Genomic DNA, 23496 nt, shown 5'->3' with positions numbered 1-23496 from the left:
GTCTTCACTGCCAACAAGAAACAAGCGACTTCTCCTCTAATTGACTGCCTGTCAAATACTTAATACTTTCAAATACTTAATTTTGTTTCTAGAAATCAAAAGGAGGAGACTTTCCTTAAACAAGGAACTTTACCATATTTCTAAAACATGTTTTAAAAACAGCCCAACAGGGAGAATTATCCCGTTTTCTACGCTCACTAACCAGCCACATAGGAAACAACAGGACTTGATGATTTTTGGACCTAATGGAATTTCGAACGGAAAAGCAGACCCAATGAGTAACCCCCTCTCGGCACACACAAATAATTAGTAACCCACTGTCAGGAACTGGTGAGAACCTGCTGGATCCCACCTCTGGTTGTGACCTTCCCTCCGGGAGCAGCTGATGCCTGCTCCTCCTCAGGAAACTGCAGACAATACAATGACTGTAATTATTCAGGTAAGGGGGGAGAAGGGCAAGGATGTGAGAGAGTGAGAAACCCCCACATTTCGCTTTCTTTCTTTTGTGTTGTTTTTTACCGATTTTGTGTAAGACCCGCCCCCAAGCCATGCCTGTCGCCACCCTGGATAGCTTTTTATATAATAGAAAGTCTAAAATTTATAAAGCCCACAAGTATGCCTCTGTGAAGTTAATGAAACAGACAAACTTCGGGTGCACTCAGGTGTCATGATGGAGCATAGTTTGTAAAAGAAACTGTAGTCTCAGTCATTAAGTGAGCAGTTTTGGTTTTCTTTTTCTTGGCTCTCTCCTACACCCAGCAAGAAGGACATCCTCTCAATACTCCAGACTCTGCAGCCAGGAAGCTGTGAAAGATGGGGCTACTCCACCAACTGCACTTTGTGTATTTAGATGTTACAAGAAATCACCATTAGTTCAGACTGGTTAACTAACCAACTGCAATTCCTAGCTTGAAATGCTAGTTTTGCACCAACCAGCACACACCAGGTTATTGGTCTTTTTCTATTCAAATGCCTTGTCTAACTGGGATCTAATCAAAGAATGGGTTATATGACGTCTAAATGCAGTCCTAGTTTAAATTGTGGGGGACTAGTTAATTTAGTTATGTGCATTTACTCAGAAATAAGTCCCACAGAGTTTAGTGGGCCTTGGCCCAAGGGAGCATGGACAGAATTAAAGCCTTAGGTACACATTTTTCAAGATGCACATACTTTCTGTTTTCTCGCCATCTGATTCAAACAGAACTCTAATAGAAGCAAAAAATAGGTACAGAAAGGATAGAAATGTAGCATTTAGTAGGGCATATTGTTATATGACAGCTTATAATGGGTTTCTTAAACTCTGAAAAATTAAATGATGGAGGGGGAAAGAATCTACTTTCTCTTTTGGTAGCTGGCAGATAATATTTTTACTCTTTAGCTTGTGATATCACTTTCATCTCTACCAAATGAAACAGAATCTAATGCGAATAACCCAGTATAAAAATGTCTTACTGTGATTTTCTCTTCCTGGGCACTGAGGGACTTTTCAAAGTCCTCGTGCTTTTTAAGCAGGGCTTCCACACTGTCCAAGGAGTCGCCCAGGTCTTCGTTGAGCAAGAAGGCCTAAAAGGAAAGAAAAACATAACCATTGGTGCATGTACTACATTTGCCCGCGTTAACAAGGCTGCAGCATCTGGGAGAATGGCATTCTTCTGATTCATGTGGGCTTGGGACATCTTTCATCCATCTTGAACCCTTGGTCCAGAACGGAAGATAGTCAGAACATTTTAAAACGCTGGTTATTCACTGAAAAGGAGCAGTGACCAAGCCGCAAGCAAACTTGTGCAGAGGCGGGGGGGGGGGGGAGGGGGGGCTTGTCTCACCTCTTCATTTGGGTAATGCTTCATGTCGGATAACTAAAGAGTCTCTAATGACACGTTGATAATAGGGCTACAGATATTTGGAAATACTTTTGTCCTGCTTTGTTGATTTACAGCATTTTCTATGGCAGTTCCTCCTTCCCCTCCCCTCAATTGCATACCACCCTCCCTCCCCTTCCCTTGCATGCCACCCCTCCCTCCCTCCCCTTCCCTTGCATGCCACCCCTCCCTCCCCACTTCCTCCTTCCACTAGGGTGGGTGGGCTATGTCTAAACGCTGGGCCCCCTCCCCTCCCTTGCATGCCACCCCTCCCTCACTCCCCTTCCTCCCTCCCCTTGCATGCCACCCCTCTCCCAACCCCTCCCACTCTGCTTCAAGGTGGGAGTTGGAGCCAGATGATCGAGGCCCCTTCCCTCCTCTCTCCCCTCTCCCTTGAATGCCACCCCTCACTCCCTCCCCTTCCCCACTCCCTTCCCTTGCATGCCACCCCTCCCTCCCCTCCTTCTCCCTCTGCTAGGGTGGGTGGGCCATGTCCAGATGCCGGGACCCCTTCCCTTCCCTCCCCTCCCTTGCATGCCACCCCTCACTCACTCACTCCCCTTCCTCCCTCCCCTTGCATGCCACCCCTCCCTCCCAACCCCCCTCCCTCTCTGCTAAGGTGGGTGGGCCAGATTTGAATGGGGCCCCTTCCTCCTCTCCCTTGAATGCCACCCCTCACTCCCTCCCTCTCTTCCCCACTCCCCTTCCCCTTTGCATGCTGCCACCCCTCCCTCCCCTCCTTCTCCCTCTGCTAGGGTGGGTGGGCCATGTCCAGATGCTGGGCCCCCTCCCTCCCCTCCCTTGCATGCCACCCCTCACTCCCTCCTCTCCCCTTTCTTCCCAAGGGGTTAAAGCATCTTTCCTGTGAGGAAAAGCTCAATAATTTAGGTTTTTGTGATCATGAAACAGGACAACTAGGGAGAGGTGTCATATTTTAATGAAATGTTGAATGGTGTCTTGAGACAGAGAGAGGAAGTCCTTGTATTATGGTTCATTAACTGCTGGCATTATCACAGTTTTGTACGTGAAGCAGTATTTGTACTGTTTGCATTTCTTCAACACACCTTATCTTTATACATTGCATCACCCTTCGTGTGGCTGGGATATAACTCCCCCCCCACCTTTTTTTTTGGTATTAGAACTGAAAATGGTCATCCTTCATGCTAGCTCTCAACAGACATTACACTCGACTGAACATGAACCTGGGAATTCAGGGGACCGATCTAGCAAAAACGCTGCTGTGAAAAGGCAGACAGAAACAGAGAGAACCCAATTTTTTTCCAGGCAGCAATGACATACTTTGCTGTATTCGGGGCTGCATAATTTCAGTACAAGCAGATGTATAAGCTTCATAATAAGTAATGAAACCGTGGAATTCGCTGCCAGCAGACATAGTGAAGGCCACCAGTATGGATGGCTGTAAAACGGGTTAATCAGATTGATGGAAGAGAAGTCCATTAATGGCAACTAGCCACAGAGGATGAATGGAACTTTCATAGTCAAAGGAAAAAGTAAGCCTAGATGTAAACTACTAGTAAAACTACGGTGCTAGTGGAAGAAGAAGAAGAGTTGGATTTATATCCCCCTTTCTCTCCTGTTAGGAGACTCAAAGGGGCTTACAAACTCCCTTCCCCTCCCCCCAAATAAACACCCTGTGAGGTGGATGGGGCTGAGAGAGCTCCGAAGAACTGTGACTAACCCAAGGTCACCCAGCTGGCATGTGTTGGAGTACACAGGCTAATCTAGTTCACCAGATAAGCCTCCACAGCTCAAGCAGCAGAGCGGGGAATCAAACCCGACTCTCCAGATTAGAGTGCACCTGCTCTTGACCACTACACTACCTAGTGCCCAGCAGGTTGCCCTGGATAGCTGACAAATAGGGCTTCCATTCAAGAGAAGGCTTGTTTGCCAGCTATCCAGAGCAATGGGCTGGCCACTAGGTGACATAAAATGATGTTATGGACTACAATTCCCATCAGCCCCTACCAGCATGGCCAATTGGCCATGCTGGCAGGAGCTGATGGGAATTGTAGTCCATAACATCTGGAGTGCCAAAGGTTCGCCACCACGGTGATAGACCATATGGACCACAGGATCTTAGGTAGTTGCTTCTATTCCTGCCTAATTTAAAGCACACACACACCCCCGAAACTCAGCAGGCCTGCTTGTTAAATTATGCTCAGTGTGATTGAGCTTGACACATACTTCCTGTTTGCTCATCCAGTTGTCCACTTGCTCGGTGTCCCTGTAGAAAAGCTGCAGGTCCATGCACTGCTCATACTGCTGCCTGCGAAGCTCCCAGAGTTCCAGAAGAGCAGCTCGTTCATCCGACAGGAGGGTCAGCTGAGGAAGGAAAAAAACCCACTTGAGTGGCCACTCACTCACTCACTCACGCCCTCTCAAGAACTCTACGCATCAGCATTAGGACCTGAGAATATCACCTCCTAAAAGAAAAACAGACCCTGTCCACGTAAGAGTTTCCTGATTTGGCATCCGGTGCTGGATTCTCCTATCTGGATCGTATCCCAAACTTTTACTGGAGGAACTGTAGGTTAGGAATAAGGTGGCTGCTGTGCATGTTTAGGTCTTTGGTTAAATTTCTGGCATCCACAGTTGAAAGGTGCTCTGGCAGCCAGACATCTATAGCTGCTGCCAGTCAAGGACAACATCCGGAAGGACCAACAGTCCGACTCAAGCAGGAGTCAGCAACCTTTACCACCGAAAGAGCCATTTGGACCGATTTTCCACAGCCCCAAAGATCTACTGAGCTGGACAGCCTCTGATTCGGCCCCTCCACTCACCTGCTCTGGAGGGCTGGAGGGACGCAGCCACCACGCTACCCCTCCAGAGCCTCCAGGCCACATGAGCCGCAGTATAAGGCTGAAAGAGCCACATGCGGCTCCGGAGCCGCGGGTTGCAGACCCCTGGAAGGCAGCTTCATGTGGAAATCAAGGCCTTCTTCCCTTTGAGAAGAATTTGTATAAATGCAGCTGTGACAAGATACAGAACTCCTGCTTTTATGACCTGGCCTAGAAAAACTGGAAATGGAATCCACTCCACATCTGATGCATTTGCCTAATTGCTTTCATTAGCAAAGCACAAATTCAATTCTCATCAAGGTTTTTCCTGCTATCAAATAAAAGCTGACTTATTGTGGCAACATCATAGGGTTTTCCAAGCAACAGAAGCTCAGAAGTGGTTTGCCATTGCCTGCCTCTGCCCTTCCTTCGTGGTCTCCCATCCCAATATCAGCCAGGACTGACCCTGCTGAGCTCCCTAGATCTCCAGGCATCAGGCTAGCCTGGGCCACCAAGATCAGGGCCACGTAAGATTCTCTCAAGCTTAAAAATGAAAAGAAATATATTGTATTGTCGAAGGCTTTCATGGCCGGAATCACTGGGGTGCTGTGTGGTTTCCGGGCTGTATGGCCGTGTTCTAGCAGCATTCTCTCCTGACGTTTCGCCTGCATCTGTGGCTGGCATCTTCAGAGGATCTGATGATGATGCTAGAACACAGCCATACAGCCCGGAAACCACACAGCACCCCAAGAAATATATTGTCGAAGGCTTTCACGGCCGGAATCACAGGGGTGCTGTTTGGTTTCCAGGCTGTATGGCCGTGTTCTAGCAGCATTCTCTCCTGACGTTTCGCCTGCATCTGTGGCTGGCATCTTCAGAGGATCCTCTGAAGATGCCAGCCACAGATGCAGGCGAAACATCAGGAGAGAATGCTGCTAGAACACGGCCATACAGCCCGGAAACCACACAGCACCCCTGAGAAGAAATAGTTAGTGGAATTACACACAACTTTTTTTTAACCCAGCAGTATTACATTTCACTGCTATTTTTCACTTCTGGGTTTTTTTCTTGCTTCTGAACATCATCATCTTACCTTCTCTTTAACTTCCTCGGAGGCGTAATGACCAGCAGCAAGCAGAGCCTGTCCAGACTCATCGGCAGATTTAAAACTATCTTCGTGGGCATCGATTTCTCCCTGTGACAAAATACACATTAATTTTCCAAAATAGAAAAGCTGCCATTTGAAAATACAAACAGAGATTTGTTAAAGCTCAATCCTGGAAATGAAGGGAACAAACGGGGCTTGGATATTTGGGCATTTGGCTATTGCCCGCACAAGATGGACGCACCGGAGAATGGTAGAAATATAAAACATTAGGAAGGGAAATTAGCCCTTCAAACGAAAGTATCATCCTTGCTGAAGATCAGTCATGTCCTCCTCCACCCTGGTGGCCAAATTCCCTTCCTGTTGTGTATTCATCCACTCCCATTTCCACTTTGCGTTTGCTGATCTCCTAATTGAAAACAACTGCTCACGGTTGCCACTGGAATAGTTAGAAAACCCATCCTGCTTATTTCAGTAAAGGCTGGGATGTTTTGTGAAGGCTGGGATGTTTAATGGCATCAGAACAGATGTCATCATGACCAATTTAACCAGTGTGGTCTCTATCCCAGCCTGGCCCACCCTCCCGACAAACAGAAATCACATGATTTCTAAATGGAGTGATGTCAACACGCATGATAGAATTTACCATAGCTTGCTACCTGTTATAAGCATGATGGTGTTAATAGTTCTCCTTTCCCCTTAGAACTTAGGAAAGGGCCAAGCTTTTAAATCTGCGGTGACTATTTGAACTTTCTGCAACCCAAGGCATTCCACAGAGTACGAGCAAGGCCCCTGCAGAACCATCAACTCTTTTGCCAGCTTTCCCCGGAAACCAGCCTTTGAGACAGGTACAATCTCCTCTGAAAGCATTCACTAAATTAGTCCGCTTTCCCTAAAGGCCAGGCCGTGAGACAACACGGTCACGTGAGAAAAGATCCCTCCAACTTGGAAACACAAACCCTCTCTGACTAGAAAATGGCCCTTGAACAGATTTCCGTCTCCTCTCCTTTCCATCAGGCTCCTCCAGCCTTCCGTGGGTCCAGATTGGTTGTGAGATGCTCAGCACACACTTCAAACAGGTCCAGAGAAGATTAGTGATTGACAGAAAAGTGAAGGACCTTTGCCCATCTGTCACATAGACACTCGCACACACTCAATCTTCCAACCCTGTAGAAACTCCTGCTTGCACAGAAATCAGCAACTGCAAAGGACGCTACAATCAAGCCCCTCTGATATTATGGAATTACAACCAAGCAGTCAGTGGTGGGATCCAAAAATTTTAGTAACAGGTTCCCATGGTGGTGGGATTCAAACTGAGACGTAGCGCCAATGGGGCTGGGCGGGGCACGACAGGGGCGTGGCTGGGCATCCTGGGGGCGTGGCATTCCTGGATGGGGCTGTGGCAAGGACGCAGCCGCTGCGCCGGTCCTTGGGCGGGAAACGAATGCACACAGGCGCAGGCTGCCACGCACGCCAGTGCACCTCCTGCTAGACTGCTTCAAGTTCTGCGCGCTACTGCCGAGAGGAGGGGCGTAACTAAGGCAAAAATCACGTGGCCAAATCACCAATTAGTAACCCCCTCTTGGCACATGCAAATAATTAGTAACCTACTCTCGGGAACCTGTGAGAACCTGCTGGATCCCACCTCTGCAAGCAGTTAAAAACAGCATGCGTTTCTCCAAGGTGGTCACCTTGTGCTCCTGATGCCTGTCCAGCAAGGCCTCAGCACCAGCCACGTCATTGGCAAGTTCGTCAGCATTGATCAGAGCCTTCATTTCAGTCACCCAGCTAGTGAGGTCTCGAAAGTCTGCAAGGAATCGTTGCAACCTTTGGGAAAGAAGGAAAGGTGTTAAAAATGAAGTGTACACAGAACACCACCTATAATACTGGTAGTCAACTCTCTGCCTCAGTTTCAAATCTCATTTGATCTCTCGCTGGTTAGAGTTTCAAGACAATTGTTAGAGTTGCTTTTCCTTGTCATCTTCCATTCCAACCTTCGTGTTTTCTTATTTTTTTTCTTACATGCCTCCGGAAGTGGCGGCTGGGGCTCGAGACCCCCACCCACCCATTCACCCCGCCCTCCTAATTATGCTACTGTAGGTGTGGACTCGATTCCTGAAATCCATCTCCATACCAAATAAAGAAATCAGGTTAGGTGTAAAATGCAACTAATATTTATACATACAAAAACACATGCATAAATGTATAAGCAGAAACTGACACCATGTCTTGCAGCCACTGTCTGAGGTGTGGCAATATCAGTGGAATATTCACACTTTTCCCTTCTGGTCTGCGCCTTTAAAAGCCTGAGCGCGGCCAGAGGCATGAACTGAAGGGCCAAAACGAAAGGCTTCTTGCTCTTGGCTTTTAACTCACGGCCTGCAAGTCTTAATCCATGGGCTACAGTCTAGGGCAGGGGTGGGCAATTATTTTTTCCATGGGGCTGCATAAGAAACAGAAAATATTGTGGAGGGCCGGGCCAAAAGGCCGGGGGGTGAGGCGCTTTTGAAAGCCCCGCAGAAGCCGGCAGCCAAGGCAACCGGCTTCTGTGGGGCTTTCAAAGGCGCCTCGCTCCCCAGCATGGCAGGGGGGCCAGTCAGGATCATCCGGCGGGTCAGATGTGGCCCGCGGGCCGTATAATGCCCAGGTCTGGTCTAGGGCCACTGTGTGAGGCATCCATCCAGCTGACATCCAAAACGACTGAGGATTCAGCCTTCTGCTTTTGTGCCTTCTTTATTTAAATTGTGTTTTGTCTATGCCGCTGTGGGTTTACATTATATTTAGGTCAAAAAAGGGGGTCAGAAAAACCAGAGAATAAAATTAGCTGATCCAATAACCACTCAGAGGAAAACTGGCGGCAACAGAATTTAATGTATTAGCGAAGGCTTTATCACCAAGATCATCTGGTGGTTGTGCGTTTTTCAGGCTGTGTGGCCGCGGTTTGGTAGTTTTAGGTCCGAATGTTTCGCCTGCATCTGTGGCTGGTATCTTCCCAGGCATGTTGCAGTAAGATCTGTTTCTCTCCGATAAAAAAACTCACAACAGCTAAGCAAATTTAACAAAGCTACCTGAGAGCAAATGGCTAGGTCAGACTGAAACAACAAAATCCAGGCCTCAGGGACAGAATCATCCGCATGCAGGCAGAAAGAACTGGGAGAGGCATGGTGAAAAGTCAGAAGAGGGTATGATGTCCTGCTCTCACCCCCTAATTAGCCAAGGGCCCCTCAAGCAACGTGAGTGAAACACAGCCCAGTCCAGAGGGTGGAACAGAAATCATTCCTTTGCTCCCCGAACCCAGGTAACTAGGATTTTGAGCCTTCTTTTGGGTAGCGTGTTACCACCTCCTGTTTCTAACCCCTCTTTTCACTTGGCTGTTGCCAGGAGGCACGATGACTGAGCGGCACGTTTCTGTAGCATGAATGTGCACTTAAGGCTACGGGTGGGAACCCAGGCAATGTGTCTTAACTGAAACAACTTTTACTGCTACAATATACAACTCTAGAGAAAACCCAGGATGAGAACAGAGACTAAGAAAAGGTTGCTAAGCTATTTCAGCCTTGAGTGCTTGCCCTCCTTCCCCTCGTTGCCAGGAGTTGCAAATGGGGATAGAGTGGATGCCAGCTCTTCTGCAAAACGCTGCGTGCAGCTCTACCCCACCCCTGCCCCCCACACAGAGAAGGGACAGCTCTTCAGGTCTGTCCACCAGTTTACTAGGTGACCTTGGGCCAGTCACACATTCTCAGACTAGCCTACCTCACAGGATTGTTGAGAAGATAAAATGGATGGAGGAGAGGAGAATGGTGCAGGCTGCCTAAGGTGGAGTATAAATGAAGTAATTCAAACTTCAAAGACCTTTATTAGGCATCAAGAGACACTGTCTCAGATTCAAGGAAATCAGATCCAAGTATGTGAATCTTACTCCGTTACATTTACCCCATCTCCCCGATTTAATTAGATTACACTACTTGTTGGACAACCCTGATCCTTCTCGCTGTATTATAGTGGCAGACTTTCTCCTGGAAATTACTAAACGCCAGTAGATTTCCTTCGACCTGTATTGTATATGCTTTTTAATCCGTTTTTATTACTGTTGTACTGTTGTCTATGCCAATAAAGGCTTGCTTCTTCGCATCAAGAGAAAATACAAATAAAACTGTGCAGTAGTATGATCCAGAGTTTGACGGGGTAAAACAACTGCTCATAGTTCATACAGTACAAACTTCAAGAAAATAAGTAAATAAAAGGAGAGCCAGAAACTTATTTCACAATATCAACCAGGAACTTGGCCACCATTTTCAACTGCCTGGGATCCTCATTGTTCAAGAGGCGGTTCAATTTGGAATAAAATGAAGTAATTAATAATATATAGCTAAAGTTGGTAGGACAGATAAAAGGTTGGGTGATGGATGACGAGGAGAGAAGGAAAACAGGGAAGATTGATGCCAGGACAGCTGCCTGAAAGAGAAAATAATATGGGGAAAGGAATAAGGGGAAATGAGGCGCTTATTGCAAGTGTATGTGGTTCTCCATCACACAATTGTGCTCAGTAGTCCAGCAGCCAACGGTCCATAACTGGGGCAGAGTTTTCCTGGGTTGATGATGTCAGAGAGAGGGAAGGGAGGGAAAGCTGAAGGCAGGGAGGAGATATAGGTAGGTTGACTGGTAAGTGGGAAGGAAAGAAGCACGAAAAGCAGAGAGGCTACAGGGGCTTCCGGGGAAAGGAGAAGCTGAAACAGCAGCGTAGGAGGAAATGAGGCGCCACCTAAAAGTTCTTCTTTGCTCCCAATAGAAACCACTGTCTCTGAGGGATGGATAATCTTACGCAAACCTATTGGTTTATGTTCCTAAAAATGGAGTAAAGGCATACCACAAGAGGAAACCATTAGAAACTTGTTAGGATTCCAGATCACAAAACCAATCGCATCCATCAGCAGTTAATTCAAATACTTACTTTTGAAGTGCAAGCCAAGACAAGTACACGGATTACTGAAATATCAAACCCACAGAAAGGTGACTCTTTTCTCCTTCTCGCTGAAGATGATATGAATCAGGGCGTGGAAATCGTACATTTGGAAAAACCACACACAGTCTCTCCAGACAGGTGACGTTCTTACCTGTAAGAATCATTGAGGCGAGCGTGCCTCTCTGCTGCCCGAGTGCGGATCTGTTCCCAGTTCGCAATCAGCTCTTCCCTTTTCACGTGGATCTGAGAGGCATTTTGGGGGTGGCACTCCTGCAGCCTTTCAGCCTCTGCACACAGAGCCTTCACCTAGAGGCAGAGAGTCCACAAGTAAAAAGCAAGGCCGGCAGAGCCATTCAAATGTTTTTTGTTCCAAAACAAAAACATCTGCCCCATCTACCTTGTCCTCCAGAGCAGCGAGGTCCCTCTCCAAACCCTCATGCTTGCGCAGCAAAGCCTGCACGCTCGCCAGGTCTCTACCGAAATCATCGGATGCCATCAGTTGCTCTTTCTCTTTAATCCAGCTGATAGTTTCGTCCACGTCCCTGCAAAAAAAATGCAGCCCAATTTAATTCACATTCCCTATCAGGGTACAAAAGCCAAGACCTCCATTAAACTATATTCTCTTTTAGATAGGGCTGTTCTTGTCATGCACACATGAACAAAAGCTGAATATATTGTTGAAGGCTTGCACAGCTGGACTCAACTGGTTGTTGTGGGCTTTCTGGGTTGTGTAGCCATGGTCTGGTAGATCTTGTTCCTGACGTTTCGCCTGCATCTGTGGCTGGCATCTTCAGAGGTGTATCTCTCTGTGATCTCATCTTCTCTCTGTGATACAACTCTGAAGATGCCAGCCACAGATGCAGGCGAAACGTCAGGAACAAGATCTACTGGACCACGGCCACACAGCCTGGAAAGCCCATAACAACCAAAAGCTAAATAACCTGCACAAAACAAATACATGGTGTAATTTAAAGGGCAAGGCTCAATAGTAGAGCGTGAGCAATCAATTCCTGGCATCTCCAATAAAAAGTATCAGACGGTAGATGCTGAGAAAGACCTCCACCGGCCAGCCTGAGGTGAGGTAAGGTGGAAGATCGGGAAATACCGACCAACAGACTGATTCTGTATGAGGCAGCTTCGTGCGTATGTGTTCAAAGCACAAACTGTTCCCTCCCATGGGCAAGCAAACCCATAGAACAGTGGTGGTGAACCTTTGGCACTCCAGATGTTATGGACTACAGTTCCCATCAGCCCCTGCCAGCATGCTCAATTGGCCATGCCACCACGGCCATAGAACACAGATGTCAAACTTGTGGCCCTCCAGATGTTATGGACTACAGTTCCCATCATCCCCTGCCAGGATGATGGGAACTGTAGTCCACAACATCTGGAGGGGCGCGAGTTTGACACCTATGCCATAGAAGGAGTAGGCAAGGATTCCCTATAACTTTGGGGAGGGCACAGCTACATGACAGAACACATACTTTGCACGCGGGTGGGCGCGAGTTCAATCCCTGCTAGGTTGGGTCTGAATAAGCCCAAGTAGCAGGTCTGAGAACAGTCTTTGCCAGAGACCTGAGGGACCAACTGCTAGCCAGGACAGACAATGCTGGGCTAGGTAAACCAACAGTCATATGTTCAATTTTACAGGCAGTAATTTTTTTAAAATGATGTAATTATTATTTCAGATAAAAGAGACCGACAGAACTGGCCCAACTCGTACCTGTTAAAACGCTGCACCTCTGCGGCTCCAAAGAGCTTTCCCTGCCTCTGAAGAGCCAATCCTTTAAGACGCTGCCAGCTTGCGTTGACTTCATCTTGCTTAGACTTGATTAATTCCTCTTCGGGATGCTGTTCCTAGAAAGTGAAAGGGAGGGGGGGGGGAATCTTTTGGTGAACTTCCATTTATCCAAGCTGTTCCGGCTTGCCTAGGACATTCTCTTTCGGTAACTTCCACTATCTTCATAAACTCGTTTGTTCCACGTCCCCCCCCCAGCAAGTAACAGGGATCATGTACAGCTCAAAACTCCCCCAAGCAGACTGTTAAACCAGGAAAGAGATAGAAACGAACCTCCTTCAATCGAGAGATGAGTGGGGGAAAGGACTGGACTAGAGAGAGGAGACACACACTCACAAATCTTGTCTTTGGTCCAGATGCAAAAGAAACAAGTTAGGATGACCCTTCAAGGTAGCTGCAACCTTCCTGCAGAATGTAGGAAGAGTGCTGCTAGATCAGACCACTGGCACACTTACCGTGTTTCCCCGAAAATAAGACAGTGTCTTATATTAATGTTTGCTCCCAAAGATGCGCTATGTCTTATTTTCAGGGGATGTCTTATTTTTCTGTGTTCTGTTCGTCGGGCATGCTTCCAAACAAAAACTTTGCTATGTCTTACTTTCGGAGGATGCCTTATATTTCGCACTTCAGCAAACCTCTACTATGTCTTATTTTTAGGGGATGTCTTATATTCAGGGAAACAGGGTAGTTCAGCATCCCACTTCTCGAACAGGCCAACCAGATGCTCTCAAAAGGCCTTCTGCCACAGCAAGGAGGTCATAGTCTCCCTGTCACTGCCCCCAACAATTAACATTGGGAGATACACTATAATGGGATGACATTTAGCCACTGTGTATCACAGCCATCGAGGGACCTATCCTCCATAAATTTATCTAAATCCTCTTTAAAGACACAATCTAATGGCAGTAACACTTTTTTTGCGGCAGTGAGCCCCACAAGTTAATTATGACCAAAACAAATAAGTATTTTTGCTTGTTCTGAATCAATTCCCCTCAATGTATTGTTGAAGGCTTTCACGGCCGGAATCACTTGGGTGCTGTATGGTTTCCGGGCTGTATGGCCGTGTTCTAGCAGCATTCTCTCCTGACGTTTCGCCTGCATCCTCTGAAGATGCCAGCCACAGATGCAGGCGAAACGTCAGGAGAGAATGCTGCTAGAACACGGCCATACAGCCCGGAAACCACACAGCACCCAAATTCCCCTCAATTCCACCGGACACCCGTGAGTTCCCAGGAAGGCAGACCTTAACAAAGTAAGACACTTGCGAGAACAGGTGGTTAAGACCACTGGCCCCAACTAATGAAGATCAGTAGAGTGGGTGGAACACAGAAACTTCTGAATTGTTCTGAGCGGAAAGCGGTGGGTTGGCACAGGACCTCAGATAGCGAGCACACAGACACACACACAGACACCTGAATAAAATAGGACATTCACATTTCCCAGAACAACACTAAAGCTCTTTACGGACGCCTCCCTCATCTCTGACAAGAAGTGCTATACTAGTATTTGCCAGCAGATAAACCTGCAGATTCAGAATGTTATAGGCTGCTCTCCACAAGAAAAGTACAATCTTGGAAAGGTACAATTCAGTTGACCTTTTTGTTTAAAAACTTTTATCAGCCCCAACAGAGATGGATTATTACAAGGGCCAGATGCAATACTTTTCCATCAGCCATTACAAAGGGTCACTACCTATCTATCCCTCTCCAGGATCGGGTCTGTCCACACTGTAAAAACCAAGTGGAGACTCTTGCTCACATTATACTTGACTGTCCGAAATATGTGGGTATCAGGAATTTCTCTCCTGGGCAGGTCTTAGACAAATCTGAAAGAGACTCTGACAACTCTGTTGTTCTTGGACAAAGTAGCAAAATTTCTTTCACAAGTGACAGGATTTTCTAAGTAACGTCCAATGCTAGATACAGTTTATCTGTCTGTGTTTTGAATGTACTTTTGATTTGTACTTCAGAAATGTCTGTAATGCTCTGGAGCCTATTTTAATATGCCTAATAAAGGTTGTTGTATTATTATAACTTTTATCGGTGTCACAATAATTAAGGGGCAATATGCCTAACAACATGGAAAATAAGTGATCTCCATTCCAAAATACAGCATCTCTTTAGAGTCTAAGCTGAGTTGTCTTTTTTTTTTTTTAACTAAGGCCATTTATGCACTTGAGGTCTGCCACCCAGTGAGTGTATATTCCCTTCGGGTCAGATTCTTGGTTGTGCATACATTCCGCCCCCGCGGAACTCACAGCACTGCAGATCAGAAAAGCGCTGCTGTTTTAAAAGGCAGGCAAAGTGCGACTTTTCCTGTGCCTGTGTAGGGAAAGTGAAGTGGAGCAGTATGCATTTGGCTTCCTCCGGGTTTCTGCTCCTCCTCGCCTTCCTCTGCCCGCACAGGAGCAGTTCCACCCACTCCTCAGTCAACATTTCTGGCACTTTCTGGGGCTTCTTTCTTTTTTTTGTTTCAATCTATTTGAGGAGTGATAGATAATTAAAGCCACTTAAAGAGAGAGAGAGAGAGAGAGAGAGAGAAGAGAGAGAAAGGCAGCAAACAACCTCCTGACCCAGAAGCAGGGGGCAAGCAAAATGGTGGCTGGCCTCAGAGGAATCAGCAGGGCGTCTCCTCGCATGTAAACTGAGAATCATGGGGAGACCTCACAACAAAAGATTCAGCCTCTGGGTAAGTACAGTATGCCTAAATGGCCTAATGTTCAAATCCCAGCTAAGCCAAGCCTAAAAATCTATTCACCTGCTTTCCACTCACAATCCTGCTCTGGAGAGAGAATCTTGAGGTTAATGATTATTGGCCAGAAACCACATAGCTGTCTACAAATGCCAAGATAACAAAGTCAGTGTCAATCTCCTGCAGCTACTCTTGTCTTACTCTGGGGAAATAATTTAGGGTTCAAAGCAGAGGTGGGATCCAGCAGGTTCTCACCAGTTCCCGAGAGCAGGTTACTAATTATTTGTGTGTGCCAAGAGAGGGTTACTAATTGGGTCTGCTTTTCCATCTCAACGCCCTCACCTCCCCGAGAGGCATCCTGCCTTTGAACGTGAAGGTTCCATATAGCAATTGCGACTAATAATGTGACTCCCTGAACTGGGTTAATCCCTTTCAGGTACTGCAATTCATGGATTCTCAGCCTTTTGTACCTTTTATCTCACCAGTCTCTATCAAAGAACCTGTGTGTTTCATCATCGTTGTATTCAGATTTGTGAGTTGGGGCATTTTCTATAATGTGATGATGATTTAGAAATGACCTGGTGCAAAAAAATTTTGAGGGGTCTTGGTGGGGTGGCTGCCCATGGGGGGGGGGGGCATCCAATTTAGGTTTTGCTCAGGGCTCAGGTTTGCCTAGGTATGCCTCTGCCCCCTTTGCTGAGGGGGGGCTGGAGAGGGAACCTGTTACCAAAATTTTTGGATCCCACCACTGATTCAAAGTCTTCATTGTAATGGGGAGTGGCAATGGTCCAGGAAGTACTTTACGTTCATGCCACGTAACACCTAAGCTTGTGTTATGGATTTATCTCAGTTTACCAGGCACTGATCAGGTTCAAGTTTGCATGTGAATAAAGCTCAGTGACTAGACAATCAATGGTAACAAGATGCCAACATGAGCCCTTCCTGAGATTGCAGGAATTAAGCAAAAAAAAAAAACCCTGACGCATGATGATCTGACACTCACTCTGGTCCTTCCAGAAGGCTGCGGAAACAGATCCAGGAAGGGGGGAATGATGACACCCATGCCCTGAGAGGATTAGAAATGCTCCTCCTTCCTTCCTCCTCTGACTGATAATCAAAGCAGCCGTGACCTTAATACAGACTCCAGTCATTCTCCACATTCACGATGCGTGCTTTGAAGTGCAAATGTCAGTAGTGGGGGTGGGGAGAGGCAGGGCTAACATCACTTAATAATGCGTTTGAGTTGGACGCAGAAGGACTGTAGTTGCCATCAAAAGCTATTACCTGGATGAGCTTGCCGGCAAACTGGTTCACTTCATTCACTCTCTCTTCGTGGGCTGCCAAGTCTGTCTGAAACTCCTCAAATTTCTTCTGCAAAACCTCAACGTGCTCCAGGTCTTGGCCGAGCTCTTCCGATGTTACGATTGCCTCCTGGTGACAACAATACCCACCAGTTTCAAAAAGACCAGAATCGCAAAGGCATCATTAGATGTTATCAGAACGAGGAATGCTGGGCCCCATCTTTGCAACGCTTTATCTTGGCGCGTTTTAATAAAGCAAAAGAAAAGCCCCTCCGCTGGAATTTAATACAGGAGTGTCAAAAGAAAAAAGAATTCTCTGGACACTGCAGCAGACATCTTTGTAGGCCAAACCTACACTGTGTTCTGGTATTCTGAAGTCTACTTGGCCCAGTAAGAGGTTATTATTTTGTTCCTTAAAATGGCACTGTGATCCTCTAGAGTAATTAAAGCAATTTAGTCAGCTGAGAGTTACCTGTGGTATAAGACAAAGAGCTATAAGAAAATATATTGTCAAAGGATTTCACACATCTGCAATTAACTGGCTGTTGTCAGTTTTCCAGGCTGCGTGGTTGTGATCATGGCAAGATGTCTCTCTCTCCATGGCATGCATTTGAAGATGCCACCCATAGATGCAAAAACTACCAGACCATGGCCACACAGCCTGGAATACCCACAACAGCCAGTTATAAGAAAAGTTACACAGGCATTTGGTACCATTTATCAGTCTAACTGCGTCTGAGGTTGCTATTTTCGCAAGGTAACAAACAAGACATTTTTCAGTCATGGAAGAAATGTGATCTAATCACATATAAGGCTGCTTTCTCTTTCTAAATGTGTTCTTTCATTTATGTATATATTAGATTCAAATGGACAGGCTGTTCTGCCACCACATAGAGAAGAAGAAGAGTTGGATTTATATTACCCCCCCTTTCTCACCTGTAAGGAGACTCAAAGGGGCTTACAAACTCTTTTCCCTTCCCCCCTCACAACAACCACCCTATGAGGTAGGTGGGGTTGAGACGCTCCGAAGAACTGTGACTAGCCCAAGGTCACCCAGCTGGCGTTTGTTGAAGTACACAGGCTAATCTGAATTCCCCAGATAAGCCTCCACAGCTCAAGCGGCAGAGTGGGGAATCAAACCCTATTCCTCCAGATTAGAGTACACCTGCTCTTAACTTCTATGCCACAGCTGCTCCTTAGTGTCCTAAAAGCAACATGTACCATACGCACAACTGTGTTGTGCTTTTCACCAATGGCAGGGAGCTTACAAACTCTCCACTGCTGTAAAATGCACACATTTAAAAAGCAACGTCTGTCTTGCATTCCAGCACTACTACGTCAAGCAGTTCATCCATTTTTCACCTTTGCCCATTTTTTTTAACCATTTCCCATTCAGGCTGTAATAACCTGAAGGGCTGTCACCTAAAGAAGGGCAGGGAGCTCTTCTTGTTGGTAGCAAAGGATAGGACTCCAAAAATGGGTACAAATTAAGGGGAGAAAGGTTCCAACTAGATATTTGGCAAAGATGTAGTGAGAGTTGTGCAGCTGTGGAATCAGCTGCCATGGGGAGGTGGTGAGCTCCCCCTCACTGGCAGTTTTTAAGCAGTGGCGGGAGGATGTTCTAGACCACTGGAAGGCCGCGTCAAACTCGCGGCCTTCCAGATGTTATGGACTACAGTTCCCATCCATAACATCTGGAGGGCCGCGAGTTTGACACCTATGCTCTAGAGCAGTGGTGGCGAACCTTTGGCACTCCAGATGCTATGGACTACAATTCCCATCAGCCCCTGCCAGCATGGCCAGTTGACCATGCCGGCAGGGGCTGATAAGGAAACCAACAATCCATGGCATCTCAGAGTCTTTCCCTACTGCTCTAGAATTATACCACGGCTCAGTGATAAACAGTTGAGCAGGAGGTTGGACTAGATGGGCCGTGTGGCCTCTTCCAACTCTATGATTCTACCAAACACTGCCTATTCCCGTGGTGGCAAACCTTTGGCACTCCAGATGCTATGGACTACAATTCCCATCAGCCCCTGCCAGCATGGCCAATTGGCCATGCTGGTAGGGGTTGATGGGAATTGTAGTCCATAACATCTGGAGTGCCAAAGGTTCGCCACCACTGGCCTATTCTATCACCAAATGGTTATCAACTGTAACTTAAATCATCTTACAGTGTTACGTTTGTGCCACAATGAAAACTACCCCATGTGGCTGCAGATGCCTGCGCCCCCTTCCTCCCTAAACCCTAGCCCAGTTTCCCTCAAGGCAATAGAACGTCAGTACCTTGGCCACAACACAGACCTTGTCATTGATCCAATCCATCACATCTTCGCATTCCCGTAAATACTGCACAAGCTTCTGCGCTTGCAGGAGTTTGACTCCCTTTTCCCGCATTTTCTCCAATAGCAGCTCCCACAGACGGTGAAGTTCTTGGAGTCGAGTCTTTATGATTTTTTTTAAAAAAGAAAAATGCAGTGAATACGTGAAAGACATGATACCGTTGCCACTACTAGATTCGTTTTGGTAGATTCAAGCTTTATGTAGCTGTATCATATATAACTTTTTCATTTCCAGGGCCCCTTCCGCACATGCAAAATAATGCGTTTTCAAACCACTTTCACAACTGTTTGCAAGTGGATTTTGCTATTCTGCACAGCTTCAAAGAGCACTGACAGCAGTTTGAAAGTGCATTATTCTGCATGTGCGGAATGAGCCATGGTCTTTTGGCTCTTTGTGGTCTTTCTATATCTATGTGTATGAGATGTATATAAATATATGCACCCCTGCCAACTGAGGGCAACATGTTATGTCTCTGACCAAGTGGTTTGTAGTCTACGAAAGTCACAATAAATCCACTGGTCTTTAAGACGCCGTAAAGCCCTCTCTTGCTTTCTGTATTTGCTGTAAAAGACTAAGATGGCTGCTTTTCTGGAATTTGTCAGGAATGATCAGTCCAGTTCAAGCACAGCCAATTAAAAGTAGTCCCCTGAAAACTGTTGTAACTCTAACATGCTTCAAAAGTCTCTCTCAGGCAAACCAGACTTGTAATAGCATTACCCTCTTCAAAAGGGTTTAGCATTTCTCACAGTGACAGAGGCAAGCCGCACTCGGTCTTCCATAAGGTTACTCAGCAACACAAACAAGGGTTTTAGCTAGAATCTCACGTATCCACACTCCTAACTCTGATCCACTGTATCAGGTGCTTCCCATTTAACCCCTATGCTCCATTTGATACGATTAAAGTTTGCTCCAAAATTGATTCAAATAGACTACCACACATAAAATGACTTAAAACGTTCTCTTTTCAGGAACAAAAACAAAAGACAAACCTTGCAAATAGCTTTTGTGAGGTTTGTCAAACACTGTAATGGGAGTAGATTTAACCATATCGCTTTCCATCCGGTTCACTTGCGTCAAACTACAAGTGAACTCCCAAAAAGGAAGAAGAGGTGACGGCCAATGATTTTAATGGCTGAATTATTAAAACGTTACAGTGCGATGACTGTCAAACCCAGTCTGAGAAAAACTACTTGGAAGCGTCTAGAAGAGCTGCTTACGATTAAAGAGGAAATTTTAAATTTAAAAAAGGACATCAGGCACACGCTTGAAAAACAGGGCAAGGTCTGCTCCACCCAGCATCCACGGTGCTGTGATCATCAACAAGGGCAACTGGAAAGTCAAGCTGAAGAGGATGAGGGAAAAAACCCATGCAAAAACATACCTTATCAAAGTCATACGACCAATTCAGCTGTGACTTTTTAAAAGGGAAAGACAGCAGCCGGCATTTCCAGTGATCATAACAATCACAGGGGAGATCTACATGTTTCAAGAACAATTAGGCTGCTGCCAAAAATGCCACCCTGGCATCAAGTTCCCCCCTCCATAATGTGTTGTAAAAGTCACCCAGTGCGGTGACATCACCAGGTGCATTTCCCTATACCCACCGGCAGCAGCCAGCACCGCAGAACAGGAGTTGGGAAATGCACGTCAGCTACGGGATGCCAGTATGTTCTATTTCACATCACGGAAGCGGAGAACTCTGTTGGGATGCCCGATGTTGCCTCTTGCAACAAGCAGTTACACCCTCAAGCCGTTAAAACATCAAATCAAGAGCGGAGGGAAGGATAGAGGCATTCAAAGAAACAGGGGGAAAAGCAGCAGCAGCCACACAGCCAGTAATCCACCTACTCGTATGTGCGACCCAACTTGGATAGTAGTTACTATTGGGCGCTGTGCGGTCCTGTACGGCGTGAAAGACTGAACCATTAACACATGGGTTACCATTGCAAACAGAACACATGTCAAAGCCAACATCCACGAGCAGAGCCCCCAGTTATCACATTTCTAGAAAAAAATTGGGCTACGACACAGCTGTTTATTCAGGGTGTGGCTCTGGGGGTATACCATTCAGGGGAGTATAACTAAGGTTGCCTCTAGCACAAGTCGTTTCTGAACCACAGCTTTAGATTGGTCCCTTGGAAAAGCAGAGCTTTCCTTTCCCCTCTATGACTGCAAGGTCACCATAACAACTTTCTGAGCCCGTGGTGGCAAACCTTTGGCACTCCAGATGTTATGGACTACAATTCCCATCAGCCCCTACCAGCATGGCCAATTGCTGGCAGGGGCTGATGGGAATTGTAGTCCATAACATCTGGAGTGCCAAAGGTTCACCACCACTGAGCTGTTTCCTAAGGCCTGCCTGCCAAGAAATTACAGATCTTATTTGATAATGGACCACTTTCATATAAGGGTGTGCTGGAACTGAAGGGCTATATCAGCTCTAGCATTCAATGCTCTTTAGCAACAGAACTACAGCTTCGGAAAAGATCTTTTCTTGCCTCTGTTGACCACGGGCGCAGATGCCAGTGCTGAAAAGATCTCTTCAACTAGGGCAGAGATTAGTAGTTTTCAAGCAGCTGACTACAAGGGATTTGACCTGGAAGTGAAATAATCACCAGCATTCTGTCTGGAGCAGGGGTCTGCAATCTGCGGCTCTCCAGATGTTCATGAACTACAATTCCCAATCAGCCATCAGCCAATTGGCCATGCTTGCAGTGGCTGATGGGAATTGTAGTTCATGAACATCTGGAGAGCCGCAGATTGCAGACTCCTGGATCCTCTGCCACGATGATGCAGCACAGTTGCCACCCCTCATTTCAGAACATTGCAAAAGAGACCGGCCGGGGATCTGCATCAGCGCTGCTACCCTGAGAATCACGACCCACACTTAAAGCTTCTCTCTGTTGCAGGGCTATTGTCGGTGGTCAACTAATTAGCAGCCTGTTCCAGGAGTCATGTCAATTCCAGCAAGAAGTAGAGTTCCGCAACACTCACTCTTATGGTTTCCGAAGAAAAATGCCCTTCGTTAATCATCTGGTTACCGGTCTCATCCAATTTAACGATGGCGCCAGCATTGGCTTGCACTTCAGCTTCAAAAGCCTGGTGTTTCTGCAGTTTCCCCTGAAAGAAGAAGAAGAGTTTGGATTTATATCCCCCCTTTCTCTCCTGCAAGAGACTCAAAGGGGCTTACAATCTCCTTGCCCTTCCCCCCTCACAACAAACACCCTGTGAGGTGGGTGGGACTGAGAGAGCTCCAAGGAGCTGTGACTAGCCCAAGGTCACCCAGCTGGCATGTGTGGGAGTGCACAGGCTAATCTGAATTCCCCAGAGAAGCCTCCGCAGCTCAGGTGGCAGAGCGGGGAATCAAACCCGGTTCCTCCAGATTAGATACACGAGCTCTTAACCTCCTACGCCATTGTGTCAAACATGAGCCATGCATATTATCTACCCCAGGGGTGTCAAACGTGCAGCACTGAGGGATTAATCCAGACCACTGAGAGGGCCTATGAAGCAACCCCCCACCCAGCTTCTGATCTGGTCTGGTGAGCCAGTCTGGGTTGGTGAGTGCATGGAACAGCCACCCCTCCCACTGCCAATTTGGGCTGGTAAAGCTGCTTTGGACTCACCAGCTGAGGTAGGCATTCCCCCCCACGGTCGATCAGAGCTGGGGAAGCCCCTTCCCCCACCAGCTGATTCAGCCAGCCCCCTCGCCCCGTACCAACCACCTCCCCCAGTCCTAATCTGGGCTGGCGAGGCTGATGAGGGCTTCTCAGCCGAGGCAACCACCAGCACCCACGTCCTGGTCTGAACTGACGAGCCAGATGGCCGAGGCAGCCACTCCCCCTACACCTGGCCAAGTCACATTTATGTCATACTCAGCCCTCATAAGAAACGAGCCCAACTCCCCTGATCTACGTAATTTGCCCCCAGATATTGAAGCATTCCCACATGTACAGCTGGGTCAATTATCAGCCTAAGCGGAGCACTCGCCATCTGAAGGGGGCCTCTACCTGCAGATTGGTCGGGTCTTTGTAACTTTCATCCGAAGCGATCTGGAGCTTCTCTTGGATCCATTTCTCCAGCTCATCCGCATCACGCTGGAAAAACTGGAACCTGTAGGAATCTTCTAGCTTTTGGCGCCTCAAGGAGGATAGCTCCTTGAACCTGTGGTAGCGGTCCAAAACCTGCTGGCGCCGGTCCTGAATGTCCTCTGCTGTTTCCAGCACTTTCACTCCAGTAGGATCCATTTTCTAGAAGTCAAGAGATGTTGATTAGCTGTTTCGACATGACAGTCAGCTAGAAGTGGCAGAAAGGAGATTCAAACAAGGGCAGAGCTGACGTCCCTTATAATAAACAGGCCACAACACAAGAAATGAGTTGTTTGTGTCTTACAGGTTTGGATGCGAGTTAAAAACAAAGGCACAACAACGCAAAGTAGACAGAAGAGTTAACTGAGTGCAATTCATAAATTGGCTTACGCTGCTGCGGTCCTGTGGGAACCAACAGGCTCACATTATAGATGCCTATAAATCGTTGTCACTAAGGAGATTTAAAAGCGTCAGAAAACTGCCCCACCCTTTTTAGTCAAGCAGTGAGACACTGGGAAGGTTTTCATTTGTTTCGAATTGCACCACAACA

At 47.0% G+C, this 23496-nt stretch overlaps 1 protein-coding gene across 1 annotated transcript in view; it reads right to left on the bottom strand.

Annotated features, from left to right (window-relative positions):
* Nucleotides 1-23496, bottom strand: part of SPTAN1 (spectrin alpha, non-erythrocytic 1) — a 113997-nt gene that overhangs the window by 79034 nt on the left and 11467 nt on the right. The window contains 11 exon segments of the mRNA XM_048512218.1: nt 1453-1563; nt 4065-4202; nt 5751-5852; nt 7454-7589; nt 10877-11031; nt 11123-11267; nt 12449-12582; nt 16499-16645; nt 18820-18960; nt 21853-21978; nt 22869-23108. Coding sequence (XP_048368175.1) covers nt 1453-1563; nt 4065-4202; nt 5751-5852; nt 7454-7589; nt 10877-11031; nt 11123-11267; nt 12449-12582; nt 16499-16645; nt 18820-18960; nt 21853-21978; nt 22869-23105 — 1572 coding nt within the window. The 5' untranslated portion in view covers nt 23106-23108.

Source organism: Sphaerodactylus townsendi, linkage group LG12, assembly GCF_021028975.2.
Source record: "Sphaerodactylus townsendi isolate TG3544 linkage group LG12, MPM_Stown_v2.3, whole genome shotgun sequence".
NCBI classification, from domain to species: domain Eukaryota; kingdom Metazoa; phylum Chordata; class Lepidosauria; order Squamata; family Sphaerodactylidae; genus Sphaerodactylus; species Sphaerodactylus townsendi.
This window is presented reverse-complemented; position numbering and strand designations above follow the sequence as displayed.